The sequence below is a fragment of the Pteronotus mesoamericanus genome, unplaced genomic scaffold, assembly GCF_021234165.1.
Source record: "Pteronotus mesoamericanus isolate MK-2021 breed Mesoamerican mustached bat unplaced genomic scaffold, CSHL_Meso_final contig_182, whole genome shotgun sequence".
NCBI lineage: Eukaryota > Metazoa > Chordata > Mammalia > Chiroptera > Mormoopidae > Pteronotus > Pteronotus mesoamericanus.
In genome coordinates, this window is record NW_026555078.1 from 21,127,509 (window position 1) to 21,150,283 (window position 22,775).

Below are 22,775 nucleotides of genomic sequence, written 5' to 3' on the forward strand. Positions count from 1 at the left end.
CTGTATTCGCGCTCTCACCCTGTTTCGGTATCATCTCTGCCTTCTCAGCCTTAGCTTATTTCCAAGTCCTCCTTTCCCACCTTTTGGGCAGCGCTGCAGCCTCAACTCCTCATTACCCTCATGAGTTACTTCCACCTTGTGCTCCAGCGATCTGATTACTGCTGTCCCCTGCACTGTCCCCCACAGCCCCCCAACACACAGTAACCTGTAAATGTGGAAACTCTTTGGTGGGTGGGGAGGAGAAGAAAAAGAAAGGAATGTGATGCGCTGCATGCTGGTGCCCTTATCCTGCCTTCCTCCCCCTCCCACCCCTTACCCTCTAGCCCGGATTGAATGGGGGAGGGCCTGATGGGGGCTGGGGCCCATGTTGCAATGATGCTTTGACCGTTTTCTGCTACATTCCCCACCCTCCGTTGAGTGCTTGGCAGTTTATTCACTTGCAGAGTGCCCCATAGGCCCCTCTGCCCTTCATGGAGGTAAGTATTTTATCTGGCTATTTCACAGTTGGGTAGACCGTGGCCTGAGAAGGTATGCCATTTGTCAGAGGCCATAGCTTCTGAGAGCTCTGAGGCTTCTGAGGATGTCATGTAATCTGCAAACCTGAGCTATTCTTCCTCCCCTTGGTCTCCCACCCCATCCCATTCCTTTGTTCCTAGTCCAAAGTAGGGTACTGTATTCAGGCTACTTTAGGTTAATGTGATCTTTAAAGCAGAAAATTGAGAGTCTGCAAAGGGAAGGAAATAGTTCCAAGTATGGAAATCGCCCTATCCAGAGAGCCCTGAAGGACTGATATTGAGCAGGCCCAGAGTATATTGACTTTTTCAATTAGAGAAGTGACTCTAAATGGTGTAGTTTGTGCTGATCTTGAGAAATAGATGTTGAATCGTGCACAGAAGGCTGCCTTTGCTTCATATCTGCAAATGAGCATATCACTCAGATCCCAAGATAAGCCTTATCCCACACCAGAGAAGCGCCCTCACCTCCTTTCCTCTGGACATGCATCTTGGAATACCTGCCAGGGCTCCACTGCTAAGGGATTGATTATGCTGCAACCAAGGGAGATGCGAGGAGAGATTTCATCCCTTGAAGAAAATGATTGGAAGCCACTACTTTGAAAGTGTTGGAGGAATACGTGTGGGAATGTGTAACGGTGCCCTTGGGAAATACCAAGAGGACATTCACATTCCCCTTAGGGATATACACTGCCGGGAGCCTATGGAAGATCAAACAGACCCACCTGTTTGTCAAAAGTGGTGATTATTCTGCAATTACTTCATATCAACATGACAAAGAACATCCTAAAGCCTTTTACCCAAGGACAGATCTAAGTGATTTGGCAGCTATACTCCCAAAGGCTCATTGACAGGTCTTCTCAGACCAATATGATTAATCAGTTCTCAATATCTTCTGCAGACTCGCTCTGCAGACCTGATCACTTATATGCTCACAGTGGTTTGGACATTCCTGGTGTTCTAGGAGCAGAAGCTCTCTCCAGCTTCTATTACTCATTCTCTCCTTGGCCACCCAATAAGTTGCTGCCATAAGCCTGACTGCCAAAGAGCACCAGAAGAAAGAAAAAAATCTGGTTTCATTGCTTCCTAGATTGTATTCCTGGCAATCCTCCAGTGTCCGCCACTGAGAATTTTCTCAGAAATTGTGTCAACACCTGCCCTACCTCATTCCCACCTCCCTTGTGCATTCTCTCCTCATCCTCATCACAGGTTGGATGCAGCAGACACGTAAGACCCCTGCACACTAGCTTCACCGATTTTCAAGTCCCAAGCACTCAGGTGTAAATGAAAGCAGCAAAGGGATCATACAGGGTAGCTGGAAAGAAGGCAGTGGCTCCGGACAAGAATAGGTGGGAAGTCCGTTTGTGACTTTATTTCTCCAGTATATAAGCTCTTCTTTTCTCCCTCCCCAGCAGCCCCCTCCCAGCAGCAGAACAGAGGGTGACCTAAGATAAGCCTTGGTCACATGCAAATACCTGTGGATACTCCCCTCTTGAAGACCCGTTTTCGCTGCACTGGATTCTCTGTCCAAGGAGATGTCAGCAGAGCCCTGTTAGAGCCTATGGGGGGGGGGGCAGGAGAGCATGAGTAAGAAGAGGGGCTTTCATCAGGTCATCTGTGTGAAATGCCCCAGTTCTTTCCAATGACCAAGACGCCAAGATGAAAGGCGCCAGTGAGGAATGTGTTTGTTTCCTGGTATCCTATCCTATTGTCTATAGGGTTCATTTTTGGTTGCTTCAGTTCTTCCCATATTTTGGTATCAGACCATAAGGTGAAAGGTCATAAAGCTGGGTTGTCTAGGCTCAGAATCAAATGAAAACCCATCCTGATCTCTAGAACTGCCTGCTGTTCTTGGAGTGAGAAACAGTACAGGGGAAATTGCTTTTCATTATCACTGCTGCATGGGAGTCCTAGGCATTCACAACAGCATAGTCTTTGCATGGTCAAAATGACAATTGCATTCTCAAAAATAAAAGTAATAATAATAATAAAGGCCTGGATTTGAAATAGGAGACTCTATTCTTGGCAAACAAAACAGATTTCAGATGTGAGATTCAAAGTGTTGGACAAGCTGGGGGAGGGGAAAAGGGAGGATGAATAGGAAACACAGTTGCCCTGGAGAAGAGTGTAAGTGGACTTCTGAGTCTACTTATAAGTGAGAGCAACACGGAGTAGCATAGTCAAGGCGGTTAGGCCTGAGCCTGGATATTGAAAGTCTCCGGTGGAAAGGGAGAGCCCTCGCCCCCAAGCACCTGTTTGTGCCTCCTATTAGTGCATTCATGGGTTCACCCTGACAAGCTGCCCAGATGCCTCCAGTTACTCACAGAGCTTTGCTGTTTCCTTCTTGTCCCTGAGGTGTCTGAGCATGGAGAGATGACTCTCACCTGACCCTGGGGATGAGTGCAGGTGGAAGTTCAGCTCCAGCTTCTCTCAGCAGAGGCAGCTGGAAAAACAGCTGGGTGGTATTGTGTCACCCAAAGTTGGGCTAGATGGAACTCACTGACCCATCTTTAACAGCTAGGTGGGAAGTCTCAGATCAGAATGACCAGAGAATGGTGAAATTCCAGCTGACTGCAAGCCATCTTGCTGTGCTAGGGATGATCTTGGTGTTGGGAGGTACGTCTGAGTGAAAAACAGGGTAGCAGGGGCCTTTTGGAAGAGTTTTCCCTTGTCTGGCCTACCTGGGTACACTGATGTGTTTGGGTCTCTGGTCTCCACTGGAAGTGGGTCCAGGAGGGGCTCTTCCATGCAGATCAATAGAAGGAGCAGAATGAACAACCTCTCTTGCTATCTATCTTATGATAGTAAGGAGAGCCATGGATCCATTCCCCATGGAATTCCATCTGGGAGAAACCAGAAAAAGCCCATTGCTGTTCTCCCTGCTTTTATACTGTAAACATTATGGATCCACATGTGTCTTCAGGGACTGTAAATATGGGATGAGGGATCACAGGTCTGAATGTAGTCTTAGAGATTTTGGAACAATCCATAGACACCCTCCCTCCCACTCCTTCCTCAACGATCTCTGTCAGTTGCCAGCTATACCAGGAGTATGTGGCAGGATATTCCAGGATTTTCACTGGTCATGAGCCAGGGAGTAAAGGGCCATGTTAAAATATCATCGAAATGAAAACATAGTATGTCCCAAGAATTTTTTTTTAATTTTTGGAACTTGAAATCTAAAATAATGTAGCATAAGCATAAATTCAGGGGCTAGGGACAACCTGTGTGGGGTACATCTTTAACTCAGCTTCCCAGTCCAGGTAGGGACCTTGTATCTGTCATCTCCCTCCTACAGATAACTTTCAGTCTATGAATATGACAGTCTCTCTGGTCCAGAATATCTGGGCTCTAATTTAGCCTGTCTTTTCTGGAACAAAAAGGCCACCATCCAGAGATGTAGCACCACAGAATTTATGAAAAATACAATTACCAAAATAGTCAGCAAATAACAAAACTTTATTGAACAACAACTAGCTGCGGTAACCTTGCTATAGGCACAAGTGATACAAAATGATAGGAGTGCATGGCCCTGACTTCCAGGCTATATCTATATATAAAAAAGTTTTCAGGGAATACGTTCTGCTGGTCTTTCTGGCACAGGAACTCAAAGTTCTGGGCCAATGTGGTAGCTAGGGAGCCATCAGTAGCCATGAAAATGTTATGGGCACTGGGAGGCTGAGCATGATCTATGAGGTTAGGGATAGAAGACACAGAATGGGGCATCAGTCCCAAAAATCTTGTACACCATTATTCAGTGTCCTGAGGTCCTATTCAAGCCCCATGGTCATACTCTCCATGGATAAGCCAGCTACTCTGGCAGGGTTGCAATCTGTATTGAACAGTTTTCAAGGTAACTGGATTCTCACTCTTTTCCAAAATGGCTGTGATACCCTGATTCCTTAGAAGGTCAGGAATGACCAGCTCTGTCTCTGCTTCACCCACTGGTTCCCCCATCCTCATTCCTCTCTCCCTGGCCCGCAGAGCTGCAAGGAAGGTGTGGGGGAAACTATCACAACTGCAAAGCCCTGGTGCTCAGCAGTCTCTCCAGCGGCTCACACCTCTTGCTGTTGCTGCTGCTGCTGCTGCTGCGCATGCTCCCAATGCTGCCTCTCGCATGTGGCTGCAGAGCTCTCTCACCAACTAAGCTCACTGCTTTTTATGCTGCTGCAACCACAAAGCCTGGGGATACTTTCAAGATGGGACCTTAATGCTCTTTCCTTTTCTTTCTTCCCCTTGTCTGGTATCCATTTGCAAACAGCGCTCCTGTTGTCTCCAGGTAAGAGGTGCCTTGCCCCCTCTTTTCTACTTCTTGCCAGTGCTGTTACGTAGTTTAAAACAATTGTCCTTTGATTTATTTAGTAGGAGCTGTAAGCTCAAGTTAACCTGACAAGTTCTCCTAAAGACTGAGAGATTGATTTCCTCACTTGAAGTAATCATAAGGAAATAGACAATTCCTTGAGCACCATTTCTGTCAGCGTTTGCGGGTAAAGCCATAGGTTAGTCCTCTCTGGGACCAGGAAGGGAATTGAAACTTACCGAAGAGCCAGTGGGTCTTAAATTATCTCTCATCTCATGTGAGGCAAGAGACATGAGAGTTGGTGCTGAATCTCCTAACAGGATCATGATGGGATTTGACAGAAAATACTTTGATCGTGAGTAATCCAGGGGGAAATAATCCAGGAGCTACTGTGAGAACATGAAAAGCAATTTTTAAAGAATCTGGAATTGTCTAGAACCTGGAGACCTTTTGCCTGAGTACAGCTAAGGTTTAAATAGTTAGAACTTTGACTTATTTGTCATTGATACTTTAAGTCACATGTACCATGAACAATAAGAAGAGTTAAGATATAACAGGGAGGGGGTGATTGTCTGGCTGGAAAAAGAAATTTTAGAGATTTTATTTTAGAGAGAGTCTCATGCAGAACCTAAAACCTGTTGCAGGACATACACCTACTTTGAGAGTATGCTTGAATCATGGATTCCAATGATAAACATCTAATTTTGTGAGCAGATATGAAAGCATGCCTCTTACACCCAGCAATAATATAGCTCATGGTGCAAGCAGAGTGAGCTATATAGGATGTCTCAGTATATATTGAAAGAACATTTTGCATTTAATAAGTTCTTTGAACATATAAAAAAATCAAGGTCATTTAAGAGGCAAAGCATCTTATAGAATGTATTGGTGTTCAAAGCCTCCTATAGGCTACACCCTGGGTTTGAGAAAGGGGAAGTGTACATAGTACACATTTGCCCATGATGCCTTAAACAAAATTAAAAAGTAGGTAAACTCCTGTATTTTCCATTTCTGAAAGAAAAAATCATTCCAGCTTCCTTAGCTTCTTGCTTTCTCATTATACCAATAAGATAAGGACTGCCTCCAACCCCATACCCTCCGCTAGACTCCCAGGGTATTGCTGTCTAGCATGTCTCCACTTCACTCATCCTCTTGCCTGAAAAGATATTTGCTCTTCTTTGTTCTAACTTTTGCCTCCACTTCCCACCAACCATACAAAACCAAGACTGTGATTTACTTTAAGCTTCCTTATACCTTAAGCATATTTGCACAAATACCAATAGAAGCTTAAAGAGGAAAAGAAGGTGTTATTTCCTAGATCTTTTCATCTAAACCTACTGAACTTTTAACTTAGAAGCCCTTGTTTAGACTTTCAATTTGCTGGAAATTTTAAATCTTTGTTTGAATTTCCCTGGAAGGGCAGGTAAATGTGATTAACAGTGTCTGCTGGTGACAGATGGAGGATAAATACGTTCATTCTGCGCTCCAGCACCAAGTTCAGGGACCTGGGAGTGAGAGCACTCGCTGCATCGCCCCACTCCTTTCTGCAGATGTCTGTAGAGCACCGATGGTGGTTTATCCATGTCTGGCCTGGCAAGCTCTTTGTTCTTCCAATATCTGCTCAATTTTTCATCCTACTCTCTGCCTCTGTCTCCCCCTCTGTCTCTCTCTCTCCCCTCCTCCTTTTTCTAGGTTTGAGAGTGTATTTAGTCAGTCTAGATAGCAGCATCACCTGCCATGTATCCTCTTTGCATGAAATTCTAAAGATTCAAATAAACGAGTGGTCAGAATCAAAATGATTTTTTAGGTTTGAGACTTACTGCTCTCTCAAGAAATTAATGTGAGCAAAGGGATGATTATTACAAAAATAGAAAAAGAGAAGAATTACTACCAAAGCAAAACACTAAATCAGAGTTGATTCTAATGGAATCAGTTAATAGATATAGATAGATATAGATACAGATATAGATACAGATGATATAGATATATATCTGGGGTTGAGGGAGTCCAAGGACAGAGGGTTGGTTATTTGTCAAAGACATTTCTTCAGGAAAGTTAGATGGAAAAACTGACTGTCACCACAGAGGTGGACAGGTCAGTAGGTTGATCAATATACTGCCAGATGGATATAGTGCTAGATTGATTGCTAGACAAGGGGTTACACAGGTACATTTATATGTCACTGGAGAGCTCATTAGGTCAGTATAAAGTTCTTGTGGCACACGTATAGTATGACATGGGGGAATTGGGGAGGGGGAGTGGAACAATACTGTTGCCACTAGGATAGTCATTGCTGTGTGGTGTCAAAACCCACAGGCAGAGGAAAAGAGTACCCATGCTTTTAAGGACTCTATGTCTTTTTCTAAATGCTTTTTCTTGGAGTTGCTTGCAGTCTGGCTTCTCGAATCACTGACTTCATAGCCAAAGCTCTGGATGTAGCCAGATTTATCTTAACAATTAACTAATAAGAGACTCAGAATTAAAGTATTAAAAGAAGTCAGGCTGCTAGTGGGTGTCTGCTGACTTAGAAGTATATAAAAGGGGGTAGAACCTTGAGAAATAATTGTTTCTGAAAGCCATCACCAACACTAACAGCAGGGCAGCAGCACCACGGACAGCTCCCGAGCGTTTTGGAATTACCTTCTGCGTTGGGTGCCAGAAGCACGGAGTAAAGCGGCCAGCTCAGGGATCCTCTCTGTACACCGTACTATCTTCATTCAGACCAACTAAAAAAATACTTATGTAAAATAGGCTCTTTGCTTGGTAACTTGCACCCCCAGCTTATAATCCATTCAGTAAATTCCTTTCTTTGCAACTTCAAGAGCTCGAGTCTCATCCCTCCCCATGTTTCACCAATTCCCAAGATAGAAAAGAAGATCATTGTGGTTTCTGACCCATTTTGTCCTTGAGATTATCCAAAGACCAGAGGATCTCCCTAGGATATTTACTGTGTGGAATGAAAGCAGTTAAGGAGCTGAATAAAAGAACTAATTGCATGCAAGAATGTGGACTTGGATGGAAAAATGTTTAAACAAGCTCTGAAAGAAGCAGGCTGCCAAGAGCAATTATCTAATCAAAGGGGAATAAAAAGATTCAATCTCTATTTCACTCTAATCCAGAAAACATGTCTTCATGGTGAAGTGGTCTTAAAATGGACTCTCCAGCTGAAGTGGAAAAAAAATTCTAACCATTCAACCTGAGAAGGGACCACTGGTAAATGATTCAAGATCCTGAGAGACACAGGGATGCCTCAGAACAAATATTTGTGTTCCAGAAGAAGCGTGGCAACTTCCCATAGAAATCCGAGAGATCTTTCATGGGGAAATCATGAAGTTTTGGGGACAATATTCACTTGTATGAAATGTAGATATTCCTGGAAACAACCCCCCTTTCTCCTTCATAAAGGGGATAGTGCTGACAGTGTTGGAAGCAGATGTTAATATAAACCAGTGGACATTACCCTTGGTTTGAATGTGTCTCTGACCTCCAAGAACTCTTAGATGAAGTAGCCGAACAGTCAGGCACAACAGTCCGAGGTCAAGAGATGTGTTCCCATCTCTCCACTATCTCTCCAAATGGCTTCAGGACTTCACTTGGTGATAGTTCTCAGAAGGGCTTTGGGTCAAGTTGCCCAGTGAGGTATAAAATGGAAAGAGGGGGTGCTTATTCCAGGGCTGCAGGGAAACCTCTTATGGTCTGATGGTCATACATATTCAGTGCTTTATAGAAACAGGCACCAAAAAGTACACAAAATCCCCTTTCCCCAGAGCTCTTTGCTTTATGCCCACTTCCCAGGCCTAAAACTCTTGAGCTTTCAACTTTCAGGGAATGGAGAATATGCTAAAGCTAGTCTGATTTTGTTTTGTTGCAGAAGTGACAGACAGGAAGCTGACTGTGGAGGAAGAGGAAGCCAAGAGGATAGCAGAAATGGGAAAGCCAGTATTGGGTGAACACCCCAAACTAGAGGTCATCATTGAAGAGTCCTATGAGTTCAAGGTCAGGCCATACGTGAGAGCTATTTGAATAATAGAGTAATGGGGTGGGAGGTAGATAACCCCAAGTTTTGTTCCTATTTTACCACTGAATATGTGAAGTTACAGTTATGGCCATTTTGCATCTGGGGAATAGTGTGAGGAAACATAAGGTAGCAAGTGGAATAAATGGACTATGATGTGTTATTGCTATGGTTTAACTGTATTTTTAAAACAAAGATACTAAGATGTACTACTCCAGGGCAAGGTTCATTGATATCATTACCATTATCCTCTGTTGTATTACTCTAAATATCCAATGTCAGCAGTCACAACAAAGAAAAGGGAAATAGAAAGATTGCTCCAGAAGATATCCCCCACGACTGTTCCATGGGTGACTTGCAGATCGCATGTGGAGCACCCTGAGATGCGGGGCGTCTTTCACTCCCTTGAAACACCAGGCTCCTCAGTGGTTCTGAGCATTCTAACCTCATGGCTCCAAGTTTCTCTCTCCCTGACAGAGTACGGTGGACAAGCTGATCAAGAAGACAAATCTGGCCTTGGTTGTGGGGACCCATTCCTGGAGGGACCAATTCATGGAGGCCATCACTGTCAGTGCAGGTAAGAGGGTCACAGGATGGGCACGGCCTTGCTGGGAGACGCAGTTAACACCAGAGAAGGAATAGAACAGCCCCGTCCACAGCCCGCCAATTTCTGGGAAGGCCTCAGTGTCCAGCCTTCCCAGCCCTGGCCCTGGATGTTTGTCTGCTTCACTGGGTCGCTTTGGGAAAGCATCCTGGGGTAACTAAAAGAGCATGGCTAGCTCTGGTTTCAAGTCCTGGTTCTGCTGCCTGAACTGGGACAAGTTAGCCCAGCTGAGCCTCCATTCCCTTATCCAAAACGGGAACTACTGCTACCTTTCTCAGAAAAGGAAGTAGAAAGGTAGAGTCTGGTACCAAACACAAACCCAGTAAATGCTGGTTTCCATCATTCCCTCCTCTCATTAATTTGGCCCTCATTTTTGTAAAATGGGGGACTACTTTGAATTAGAGATGCGGGGTCTGGAGTTTATGAAATCTTTGCATTGGCTCACTGACACATCTCCACCCTGGATGATCCCACGCCTTTTCCTCGGCATTTACTGACAGCTTCCCTCAGTGGGGACCCACAGCACAGCCGGTGTCCCGAAGGCCGGCAGACGCCAAGGCTCTCATCGCCACCACCAAGATTGCCTCTCTGCACCACTGAGCCTACCTTGTCTCTTTTCATGAGGTGGTGTTGTCATAGCAACCCTTGGGGTCCTATCCCTGAGGCCCCAGAGCCACTGCAAAGCTTGGCCAGGAAGAGAGGGCTGCTGCCGTTGCTGTCCCACTTTTCACATCGCCAGCTTCTGATACTCCCAGTTCCCCCTCTGATGGCCTTCCTTTGCCCCTAAAGAGACAATAAATGGGACATAAGCCACATAACCTAACACCTCCCTCTTCAAATGCGGGAACTGACGTTCAGGAACAAGAGGTGACTTACCCGAGGTTAGAGATTCTCTTCATGGCAAAACTGCAGTTAGAACCCAAGTGTCCTGGCTCCTGCTCTTTCAAAACCCGGCTTCCATGAATTGTGTCCAAACACTCCAGAGGTTGCCCTTGACCAGGCGCCAGCGTGCCTCTCAGCACATCCTCTCCTCCTGGTCTGCTGAGTGGGCAAGTCTGCCCACATTTCCTGCCAAGGACAAACAGAGCCCAACTCTGCTCTGTCCCATGGGATTTTTGGAGGCTGGCACTGGCTCTCTGGTATGCCCGCATGATCTGGCATGACAGTTGTCCCTCTAGGGACGGATAACGACCAGAACCACGAGGTTATTGCAGCAGTCATGTCAGGAAAATTAGAGAGGAGCCCCGTGAAGAGGGGGCACACCGCTGATTGCGCTTTTCTTCACCCAGGCGACGAGCGTGGCCGCTCCACCCGCTCTCTCCCCTCCACCACCTTGGCCCTCTCGTGTTCTCCCATGCTAGCTCGTAACCTCTATCCTCTCTTGTTTATTCCCCTGTCCCCTCTCCCCCACTGTCCCACTGTGCCCTGCATTCAAGTTGACCAATGGGGCACTCCAGCTCATTTCCCATCTCTCCGCTGTCTGCTGGTACCCATGCCCTGGCCTGCGCCAGTGGCCCAGGAGAGAGCTGGAGCTTCCCCCTGGCTGCTGATGCCTGCGATGTGGCTTAGACTAACCTTTCTCAAGACTGGGGACCTGACCTCATTGCCCTTTCCTGGGCCTGTTTATCTTGCCTTCAGCAGGGGACGAGGATGAGGATGAGTCAGGTGAGGAGAGGCTGCCATCCTGCTTTGACTACGTCATGCACTTCCTGACAGTCTTCTGGAAGGTGCTGTTTGCCTGCGTGCCCCCCACAGAGTACTGCAATGGCTGGGCCTGCTTCGTCGTCTCCATCCTCATCATCGGCATGCTCACAGCCATAATCGGGGACCTGGCCTCCCACTTCGGCTGCACCATTGGCCTCAAGGACTCAGTCACAGCTGTTGTTTTTGTGGCATTTGGCACATCTGTACCAGGTGAGGGTGAGGGATGCCTGGGTTTCCAAAGAGGATATGACTGGATTTAAGTGACCCCAACCCTCTGTCTAATTATCTTCCTTAATATCTCAGAGCTGAGTTTAACAGACCCTCTTCCCCCTAAGGTGCACAAAAGTCAGCCAAAGAGATTAATGATAGCATTACTAATGATAGCTAACACTTCTTGAGCACTTGGATGTGTCAGACATTAAGCAATTTACATGTTTTTCTCCTTGTAACGCTTACCAAAACCCTATTCAATAGGGACAGTTATTATGACCGCTTGACAGATAAGGAAACAGAAGCCCACAGATGGTTAAGTTACCTGCCCAAGTTAGTGGCCCAATTTTTTAAACCTCCACATTGTATGAATAGGCCACCTACAAGGTAATTCAAAGAATGTAGATGTTATTCTCCTTCCGTTTCCCTCTGCCAGTCCCTGAGAGGCTGCAGCTAAGCCTGTTTGAAGATGTCACAATAGAAATGCCCACCGCACACCTGTGAGCACAGTGTCTTCCAGGGGGACAGGAAAAGGAAGCTCAGCAATCTCTTCCTCCTTCATATGATGAATTACATATTCTTTTTTTCTTACAAATACCTAAAGATGAACAGGGACAGGCATGCATTTATTCATTCATTAGACAAATATTTACTGAGCCTGAGAGAGTCTTATGCTAGTTGCTGGGATGAAAGTGGGAGGTAAGAACACACAAGTTTCCCCTTTCCACATGACAGAGATTACACTCAACTACTATAATTAAAATCATCTCATAAATTCCATGAAAAAAAGGTGCAGATGCTGTGTGAGTATAAAACAGGGGGGCCAGGCATAGGTAGGGTCAGAGAAGGCTCCCAAGAGAGGACATACGTAAGGTGGGCTGCGGCGACAAATGGCAGTTAGCAGGCGGCAGGGTCTACATTAGCTCAGGTTCCTTACTTGAACCCCGAACTCCTGCCAGCCTTCCAATTGCTACAAGAAGAGAGAGCATCCTCCTACAAGAGGGTTAGGCTGAGTCTCATCAGCCAGGCCTCTACTGGCTCAGTGCAGGGAAATCCTTCCTGGCCCAAAGAAACCGAATCCTTCCTGGCCCAAAGAAACCGAATCCTTCTGGAGAGTAACTGAATTCTCCCCAAACCACAGCACAGACCAATGGAATTATTTATACATTGGTGATGCAAGAAGATTGGCTATTATGGAAAAACATCGGATCATAGAAAATTAGATGGGTGATCCAGGGAAGGCTGTGTGGAGGACATGCCTTGGGATCTCGGTTCTCCAGGTCTCAAGGGACTGGAACTATCAGACAGGAAGGAGCAGAATGGGAAAGGGAACAGACGTGGGAAGAAATTGCAAAGGATCAGAGGCAAAAAAAAAAAAAAAAAAAAAAAAAAAAAAAAGGCAAGGTCATAGGCAAGAAAAGGCAAGAAGTTTCCTCTGGGAGACCTGAGAAAACTGGCAACCAGGGGGCAAGGCAGGACCGCAGGGAGGGAGTTTGGGGCACATCCAAGTTCTTGCAGTTGGTCCAGGGAACAGCTGGCAGCCATGGGGGCTTGGAGAAAGTGATGCTATGGTCTGCTCAGCTAATTTTGTGGCTTTGGCTGAAACACAGGGTGATGGTATGCAAAGGACCCTAAGGCGAGGGTTTCAGGATCAAATCTCTTGCTGCTTTCCCATTTGATTTTGGGTAGATTCCTCAGCCCTTATTTTACCTGAAAAGTAAAAGGGTGACTAGATATCCCTGACAGTCCCTCTAGTGCCTACAATCCATGCCAACATCTAAAGTCAAACAGCCTGTAGAGTCCTGTGCTCACATACTAACTGCAACGGTAGAGCCCTGTCCTCCGTGAGTCCACACAGCTCACCCTGCACATCCCCATTGTGGTTCGCCATTGTGGCCTCAATCCCCCTAAATCTAGCAACACCTAGCACAGTGCAGAGCCCAGGGGCCTTGAGCAATAAACTGTGTACATAGGTAAAATGCTCCACGTGACAATTACAGTCAGACATCTACTCTAAGCTGCTTCCCAGGACGTCAGGGCTCAAGGGGAGGTATTATGGGATAGCAAACCTCCCTTACTGAAAATAAGTGTCAAAAGGAAACAATGAAATCACTTGGTAAATATCAGGACCAGAAAGGCCTTTGGAATCTTTCAGACTCCGGCAGATGAGAAACGAGAAGCTCAGAGAAGTGACGTGACTTGTCGAAGGCCACTTAGCTTGTTAATGGCAGAGCTGCTTCTCCTTCCTGGGGTCAGCCCACCAGCCCAAACTCCCTTTTGGACATAAAGGCAGGCCCTCCTTGTCTCAGCCTCCCTCCAGCTCCCATTTGTCTCTGCCTTTCTCTAGATACATTTGCCAGCAAAGCTGCCGCCATCCAGGACGTGTATGCGGACGCCTCCATTGGCAACGTCACAGGCAGCAACGCCGTCAATGTCTTCCTGGGCATTGGCCTGGCCTGGTCCGTGGCCGCCATCTACTGGGCCATGCAGGGACAGGAGTTCCACGTGTCCGCAGGCACGCTGGCCTTCTCCGTCACCCTCTTCACCATCTTCGCGTTTGTCTGCATCAGCGTGCTCCTGTACCGCCGACGGCCCCACCTGGGTGGGGAGCTCGGCGGCCCTCGTGGCTGCAAGCTTGCCACGACTTGGCTCTTTGTGAGCCTGTGGCTCCTCTACATACTCTTTGCCACGCTGGAGGCCTACTGCTACATCAAGGGGTTCTAAGCCACAGACAAGGCCTCCAGCGGGGCAGACCTAGGACTTCTCCTGCGAGGACATTTTCCCACCAGGGACCTCCCCAGGGTGAGCAGCCCTGGAGAGGCAGCTTCAGGACCTGAGCCCCAGGAACTTCACCCAACCTGCGCCCTGGCGGTGATCTGAAAGGGCAGAGTCTTAATCCATCAAACAGAACAGAGGAAACATCTACTTTACTGAGTATTTAATTCAGTACAAACCAACAACAGCAACAAATCCACCTCCACCCATCTCCCCTCCCATGTCCCTGACCTGTAGCAAAGGTCAGATCCTTTCACCGTCTTCTGTTTCACCTTCTGATTATTCCTGTGCTTCTACTCTCCTTGGGCGTGGAGTGGTTTCCTCCTGCCTGTCCCATCCGATGCCCCCTGTTCTCTCACTCAGCTGGTGGGGCGTGCAAGTGAGTCATAGCCATGTGGCTGGTTCGGGGTTCTCTTTCCATTGTACTCATTATTGTGGTTGCTTTCAATTTTCCATCAGGTTTTGCTCATTTGTTTGTTTTGTCTTTTCTCTCCGACGTTCATGCCAAAGGTGCTGTGAAGGAAGGTCTGAGCCGATGGACAGGGGCGTGCATTTTCACTCTCCCACTCCCTGGCTGACAGCTGCCTCTTGGCTCCATCGGGGTCCAGCCCCCCACCTCCTTTTTTTCCCCTCTGAATTCTTAAGTGGACTGATGACATTTAGGTGGGAGTCAGTTTGTGCACCCACCCAGGGCACTAAAGGACGAGGGTGGTGGCTGGAGCAGGAAGAGCTTCATAAGCTTATGTCGAAACCAAGTTTAAAAGAAAAAGTCATTGTTCTCTTCCTTGCCGAGCCTTTCAAATTCTGTCTCGTGGTGTCAGTGTCTATATGTTTCTTTTCTGCAGGAAGACCTACCAAATGGGAGATATGGGACAAAAATAGGAATGTTGTGTGTTGACAGAGGGCAGCTGGAGAAACAAATGTGATTTTTGCCTTCTTGAGTATCCTGGGCTTTGTATATGAGGCGGGAGATTAGGGAGTCCTTTCTTTCTGCCCCACTAGTGGGAGTCTTTAAGGGGGGAAGATATTTAACCTGTCAGTGCTTCTGGAGAAGGTCAGCTTTGCCGCCCCTCTCTGTCTGATGCACCGCGCTAAGAGGCCTGACCATATTTCTCAAGGTAATGCAAAAACCTTAGAGGTTTATAAGAGAACAAAGGGCTCCTTTCACCTCTCCTGGATCCCTAGGTTATGTCTGAAAGCAATTTCACAGGATAGGAATTGGAATTCCTCATCTCTCCCACATTCCTTCTTATTTTTAACCCTCCTGGAGCTCTTTTTCCAGCCTGTGGGCTATTTCTCACCCGAGTAAGAAGAATCTTAGTTGCCAGAATCCCATGGAGCCTGGGTTACTAGAAAGAGATTACTATGCCCTCCAAACCTTCTCCCAACTAATTTTGAAAGGACCTGGCTTTAACACACACACACACACACACACACACACACACACACACACACACACGTGAGATCGCCACAGAACTGCCCACAGAGCTTTAGGCTTTCTGCATTGACATAAATACATTTTTTTAAGGGGGAAAAGGAAATTAAAAAACACCTGTTTAATTTTAAACACATTTTTTTAAGAAAAAGAAATAACTAAAAAGAAACCGTGCTCATGTCATAAGCTATGTTGACTGTTGCCAGTGGAAATGTTGGGTTGGTTAAAAAAAAAATAAAAGCTATACTTATATCTCTCTAAATACGATGTGTTTCACCCCGTGTTTCTTTAGGAGGAGGTCCAGGGAGCCACCTTGGGTTCCTTCTGGAGCAGATGTGGTTGAGGTGAAGGTGTCACCTCCTACTTGTAGCCATTATCTCCTCCGTTGTCAGTATGCTGGACACAGTATTTTTAAAGCAAAAAGTACTTCAGGGAAGCCCCACTTGTCAAAATCTGGACTTCAGGTGCTAAAGAACATATGCAGTGGAGTTGTGGTAAAGGGGAAAGAAACCTTTGTCAGAGAAGGGTATGGTGGGGCAGGATCGCAGCTGGGCAAACAGTGCTCTGAATTTATCATCAATCGGCATATTCAGTCATTGTTTGCTCATCATTCATCTAACAAGTGCATTTCTTTGCATTGAGCTCCATTCTGATGATGCACAGAGTAAGACAAAGTTCCAGACCTCAAAACACTCACAGTCCAGAGGGGGAGGTAAAGTGCCTTTTAACCAAGGCTCTTCTGATTATGAGAAACTGAAACCCGTTAAACTAGTTTGAGAAATGGCAATTTTGCAAAGGCCTGGGTGGGGGGTAGGCAGGGAGAAGGGTTTGGCTAAAAGACTTGTTCAGGTTTTTTGCCAGCTGTTACATTGAAAATGAAAAATGCCCCTTAGCCGATTAAATGGTAGACACAAAATCATGAAATCCATTTGTATCCATATGTCCCCCTTTTTGAGTCATTTCTGGAAGGAGAGGGGGAAGGGGGAGAGATAGTGAAAGAGAGAAAGAGGGAGATTTTAAGGAATTGGCTCACACAATTATGGAGGCTACCAAGTCCCAAGATCTGCAGTCATTTCTGGGTTATTCATATGTTAGATTTTGTCAAAAGAGAAGCTAGGATGAACCGTCGAGAATGGGAAAGAGGGTTCCCAAGAGGAACCGGGTGCTAATCTAGATGCTGCCACCAACTAGTTCTCAGAGCCAAACCGGTGCCCCTCCCTGCCCTGCTCTACCACGCGGCTCTGCTACTGACATGAAGTTGTCCCTTCACCCTCAGCTTCTCCCCAAGGAGTTATCTCCCCATAATATAGCCTCTCATCACAACCTTTGTTTGCCATGAGATGTATATCTCATTATGCTACCTCTACCTCATGTCACTGCCTCAGCAAGTAGGTTTTATTATACCTTTTCCTAATGTCTCACATTTTAGATACTGACATGGCGCACTACTTAATACCACAATAAACACCCTCCTTCCACATGTAGTGGACTTTTTTGGCCATATATATCATACCCCTCTCTAGATGTACCAAATTAAGTGCTAATAAGAGTACTAAATTAAGGGTCAAGAGAAGTGGGCTCTAATTCTAGCTCTACCACAAGCCAGGTGTCAGATCTGGAGAAGGCCACTTAACTTACTGAGGTCTCGGATATTCACATATAAATGGTGGAGCACCTCCCAGCACCAAAGTTCATTAATGATGCCGAGGAAGAGGAAGTGGAGGACAACTCGCAGAGATTGAGCCCCAGCTTTGTACCAGGCACTGTGCCATGTACTTTACACTCGGGGTCTCAATGAATCACTGTGGCCATCCTATGAGAGAAGATCATTATCCCCATTTTATAGATGAAGAAACTGAGACTCAAAGCAATTGGGCGATTTTCCCAGCCACACAACTACTTCTTAGCAGCAACTAGAATGTGTATTTGACATTTTGCCACTAAAAACCAAACTCTGACCAAATGATCCTCCAAGTACACTCCCCTGATGAGCAACATCAGCATCGCCTGGGAATTTATTAGTTATGCAAATTCTCAGGCCCCACCCCAGACTCCAGACCTTTGGGGATGGGTCCCAGTAAACTGTGATTAATAAGCCCTCCACATGAGTCTGATGCATGCTCATGTGTGAGACCCAGGGGTCCAAACCATTGTGCTCTAGCACCTCTCTGTCTTCCATTCTCTCTCATCACATGCATCTCACTATATGCTCAAATATGCAGATATATTGCTCTTTAAACAGAGCCTCAGTGTGGATTTGTATACCCAATTTTACATGCTAATTTTCTAATTCTTCCCATGTTTCTCAGTGTATCTCACACATCCTTTAAGTGCTTTATGATAGCTGCCCTCATTCAGGTTTGCAAGGTATTCTAAGCCCTAAGTTGGTCCAGTGCAGTAGAAGGAGCAAGCAGACCTGAGACTTACAACAATATGAGTAGAAACATAGGCTGTGTGTGAGTGCCTAGGCTGTTAGGAGCCTGAAGCAGCAGCAATAGATTCTAAAGCAACATATAATGAACAAAGAAGCTGGAGATTCTTTCTAAAAGGAAGTGATGCTTGGGTAGAATTTCAAACATGAGCCAGATGAATAATTATTGGTACTGTGGTCTGTTTTAATCTTAGTTCTTTATTTAAAAATCAAACAAAAGGAAAATCTTCTCACCAACTCAAAGACTGTCATTGACTGCTCCCGATGATGCATTCAGCCCCTAAAATAGAGACTCCAGTTTTCACCACATTTCCTCCTGCAAGTTTGGGGCTGCAGCTGAGGTAAGAACAGGGTTGGGAGCATTCAGGAGGAAGCACTGAGCTCCAGACCAGGTGAGCTAAATTTTGAAGGACCAGGCGTAATTCACTCTAAGAGGAAGACAGATGAGTGTGTGCATCCTGGGCCGTTTAGCAATGCTGTCTGGGCAAGTGGCTGAGAACAGACATTGGCTAATTTGTAATAGACCTGGGTTCGAGTCCTGCTCTCCTTTTAGTGGCAGGGTCACCTTTACTATGTCACCTACGATGCTGAAGTCTTGTATTTGTTAATCACATCATTAACATACTATTATGCACTTCAGAGTTTGGGGGAGGGATTGAAAGAGATAACCAATGTAACCATGCATCACATGTATGACGCGGAGAGTGTCCTGAATGCGCAAGCGGCAGGTTAACTGGATGTACACCAAGGAAACGTGTCAGCAATGAAATGTATATTATTTTGCAGGGAAGCGTATGTGGGAAGAGTGGTCAAAGATCAAGATCAGATCAAGAAATACAGTTTTGTGGGATAAACTTAGGCAATTGTATTTACTGGAAGCTATGGTATTATTATGCTCAGGCTGCCATAACAGAGTAACACAGACTGGGTGATTTAAACAACAAAAAGTTTATTTTCACAGTTCTGGAAGCTAAAAGTTCATGATCAAGGTGCTGTCAGGGTTGGTTTTTAGTTTGGCCCCTCTTCCTGCCTTGCAGGTGGCCACCTTCTCACTGTCTCCACTGCGCACAGAGAAAGATCTCTGGCCTCTCTTCCTCCTTTTATAACGACAACAATTTTGTTGGATTAGGGCCCCACCCTTATGACCTCATTTAACCTCCTTAAAGGGCCCAGCTCCAAATATGGTCACATTGGAATTTAGGGCTTCAACCTATGCATTGGAGAGGACACAATTCAGTGTCCCCCCACTGAGGGACTTTAGGCAGGAGAGGAACATATTCTGATTTGCCTTTTGGTGACTCAATCTGAGCTGTCTGCATTGTGGAGGATGGTTGGGGGGGTGGGGATGATGGAGTGGAGACCACAGGCCATTTACAACTATTGACTTCTGTAGGAGGCGGATGATGTTGTGGCCCTGGGCATGGACAGCGGGGCACGGGGGAGAGAAGTAGGAGGGCAATTTACAGGACAGAGAGAGGACCATAAAGAGGGAAGGACATTGGAGGGAGGAGCCAAGGAGAGCTCTGGGGTTCCGGGTTTGGGGCGTGGCCAGCCAGCATACCCAGCGCTGACGAGAGGAGGGTGGAGATTATGGGCCGGCTTGATACATAATGCGTTTCCGGGGCCTGTGGCACAGCCGAGCGGAAGTGTCCAGGAGCCCAGGCTCCACAGAGACTTGGGCTGGAGTCTGAGACTAGGACGATCGCAGTTGCAGATTTTAAGTGCAGTCGCGATTCTCCTGAGTGTCTGTTCTGCACCAAAAATAGCCTGCATGCTGGCCTGCACATCTTTCTAGTCACAATGCGAAAACCTCAGACACCAACTGCCTCGCAGAGACACCTTGGCCTAATTCTAGTTTGCTTTTCAAGTTTGCAGTGTCTCATTCCTCCTGACCCTTCTTCCTCTACCCCTCCCCCTGCATGCCTTTTCTTTGGCTCCCCATTGTCCCCTCCCCGGCCATCTCCCCTCCTACCCCCGACGCCCCGGAGCCAGCCCCTCATGACTTCCTTCATCAAAAATGGCCCTTCCTCAGGGCTCTCTCAGCCCCTCCTCTGACTGCTTCCGGCCTTTCTTCTCCCTCTCCTGCACGTCTGTCTCTCTACTCTTGCTTTGTCTGCATCTTATTTCCTCTCTAAAGCAGACACATTTCATCTTCTCATTTCTTTCTTCCTTTACTGTCAATCACTGCCCCATGATGTGGCTCTCCTCCAAGAAGACTGTCTCATACATGTCCCACTTCCTGAAGGTGTATTTGCTGCGTCCTCCCATTTCGTACAGGCCCCTCTTCACTCGGTGGGCCTTCAGCCTGTCTGGACCCCTTTTCTGTCTGTGGGTGCCTTCCCCTGCCCCCCAAACACACAACCTCCTCCCATGCAAGACCTGCCTCCCCTGCCCCCGAAACACAAAATCTCCTTCCGTGCAAGACCTGCTGACCTGTGTGCAGGAGAGCAAAGAGCTCAGACAGGAAGAATCTAGGTCTGTGAAATGTGAAGGGAGCTAAGTTAATTCAATGGGCAAACCAAGATGAGAAGCTGATCTGACTCGAAGTCCAGGATTCTTTCTGAGACCCCTGGGAAATGACCAATGGCAGGCGGCTAGGCCCACACTCTCTCACCTGCTCTCGCACCTCAGCTGGGCTGTTGCTGCTGCCCAGGTCATCCCCCACTGACTCACCCCGCGCCCCCCAGAGAGAACACTTCAGAGCCTTCTTGGCCCCCCTGCCCCAGCCAGCAGTCCTGCCCTGGGCTCTGCAGGATCCTGGTCCCCACCAGGTCTGTTCCATACCCCTCAAGGATTTTGAAGGGACCTGTGGTCAAGGGGGTCAGCTAAAACATTCTAGAGTCATCTTGGCCCTCTACCCAGGTCTCAAAATGGCCTCTCGGAAAGCAGAGTTCTGCCTTTAACAGGAGGTGTGCCTGCAGGGAAGAATTGCTCAACTCGGGTCGGTGGGGAGGATGGGAGAACTGAAAAGACTGAGATTTCCATTTGCAGCTACCTGTCGCATCTCTAAAAGAAGTCTCATTAAAAGGACCTGACTCTTTCCACAGTGCCAGGATTCCAAGGGGTTAAATAGTATCAGAAACGGCCACTCCTGGGAATTTAGAGGAGGTACTTACACAGCACAGAGATCTGTGTGAAGAGTGGAGATGAGAGGGTCACCAGGGGTAGATGCTCCAAGTACAGAGCTGTCTGGGGCAGCAGGCCCAGTAGGATGCTGATGGTGGGAGCCTGGGGGGGTCCCTGGGCCTGGGGTTGGAGCTCCTGGGGGATTCTCTCTGGGATCAATTTCCTCTGCATTTATCACTAAAACCACCATAACAAGACTTTGATGGGTAATATTTTCTACTTACTCATAATTAGGGCCCAAAACTAAGAAAAAAGAGATGCTAAGTATCCCATACTCTAAAGAACAAGAGTTGGGGCTTGATACCTTCCCCAAAGATAGCATAATACTTGAAATAGCTCTGCATTGGGCCACCCAGCCCCGCCCCAGTCTGTTAAAAGAAGGGTGGGGAATGGAGAGGAGAGAGAGGCAAGAACCACTGGATGGCTTCCTCTCCTGCTTGAACCTGAAAAAGCGGGAGGTTCTCAGAGAATGGCTGCAGGCCCGGCATCTCACTTCCCAGTTGGACCTCTGTGAAGCCACAGACATGCCGATCAGCCTCCTACACCTCCCTAGAGATGCAGAGCCAAGATCAGAGGTGCCAGCATCTTGCCATTAGGCAGAACAAGGAGTGTGGGTTTCCCATAGTTGAGTGTACACCCCAGCGGGGAGCCAGGTATGAGCCATCGTGGAGGTACACAGCCAAAGGCCGGGCCCTTCGAGCTGGACTTTCCACAGAAAGGACTTGGGCAGTGGGACGGCCCCTCCCTAGGATCTGACATGGGTTCCATTCGAGAGCCAGCATTTGGGCACCTGCCACACAGTGGACAAGCCAGTGCTAACCTGAGAAGCTGCACAGCAATTAAGAACCAGGATGCAATGACCACGTTGCCTTTTTTTTCTTTCCGCCTCCACAATCATGGAGGATGGAGCCTGCGTCAGCTCGGATCCCTGAGTGACAACAGTGAAAAACGGCGTCCCCTGCTGACGTGTGATGGCTATGCTGCAGGAGTGATTCAAGTCACTGAGGTTGCAAAGTGTATGTTACTGCAGTGTATCCTGGTCTCTTCTGACTGGTTCTCATGAGTCCTTTAGCAATGTGCCCATCGTCTTGGGGAGAGACCACGTCCAAGTATCCAATGCCCTTTCACTATCGTGTGTGAGTGATTGGGGTTGGTGAGGTTGGGGGGCCACATACAGGACTCTGGGCCATTAGCTATAGTCCAGGCTTTGGCTAGGGAGACTCCAAGCAAAGCAATCTTCACTTTGTTCAAGAGAGAAGTGGTGGTGCATACAGGAGGCCTGCGGCTCTACTGATGAGGTGCTGGCCATGGTCAGCGCGCTTGCCTAGAGTTCACAAGAAATGACAAGAGATGTCTGGGTTACACAGGCTTTTAGCAGGCAAGCATATCACCATGGTCATGGCCTTTTGCCATATCCATTCATGAGTCATATCAAGGGGTGCAGTGATCCGAGCCCTAGAATTGAGGGCTTGGTTTGGTGGCACTACGTGAAAAAGGGCACGTTTTGCCTGTCCTCAATTCTGCATGGGGGAAAAGCCTAACATCACAGAGCAGACGATCAGGGTGCTAGGAAAACCGACCTCTTAGGCGGGCGCACCCGCGGCCTGTGGGGCGCTCAGGAACCTGGGAGAAAATGACCGGATGACCGGCCTCGCTCCCTCTG

General features: G+C 47.2%; 1 protein-coding gene across 5 annotated transcripts in view; it reads left to right on the plus strand.

The window, feature by feature from the left end:
• SLC8A3 (solute carrier family 8 member A3) overlaps positions 1 to 15,789 on the plus strand; it is a 124,813-nt gene extending 109,024 nt beyond the window's left edge. For 3 of the 5 annotated variants that reach the window (XM_054567347.1, XM_054567349.1, XM_054567348.1), the window contains 5 exons: positions 4,774 to 4,791; positions 8,684 to 8,808; positions 9,305 to 9,404; positions 11,070 to 11,345; positions 13,693 to 15,789. In XM_054567347.1, coding sequence (XP_054423322.1) covers positions 4,774 to 4,791; positions 8,684 to 8,808; positions 9,305 to 9,404; positions 11,070 to 11,345; positions 13,693 to 14,069 — 896 coding nt within the window. In that variant the 3' untranslated portion in view covers positions 14,070 to 15,789. The remainder of the gene's footprint in view (positions 1 to 4,773; positions 4,792 to 8,683; positions 8,809 to 9,304; positions 9,405 to 11,069; positions 11,346 to 13,692) is intronic. The other 2 variants (XM_054567350.1, XM_054567353.1) reach the window with 1 other exon arrangement.
• The last annotated feature ends 6,986 nt before the right edge of the window (positions 15,790 to 22,775 follow it).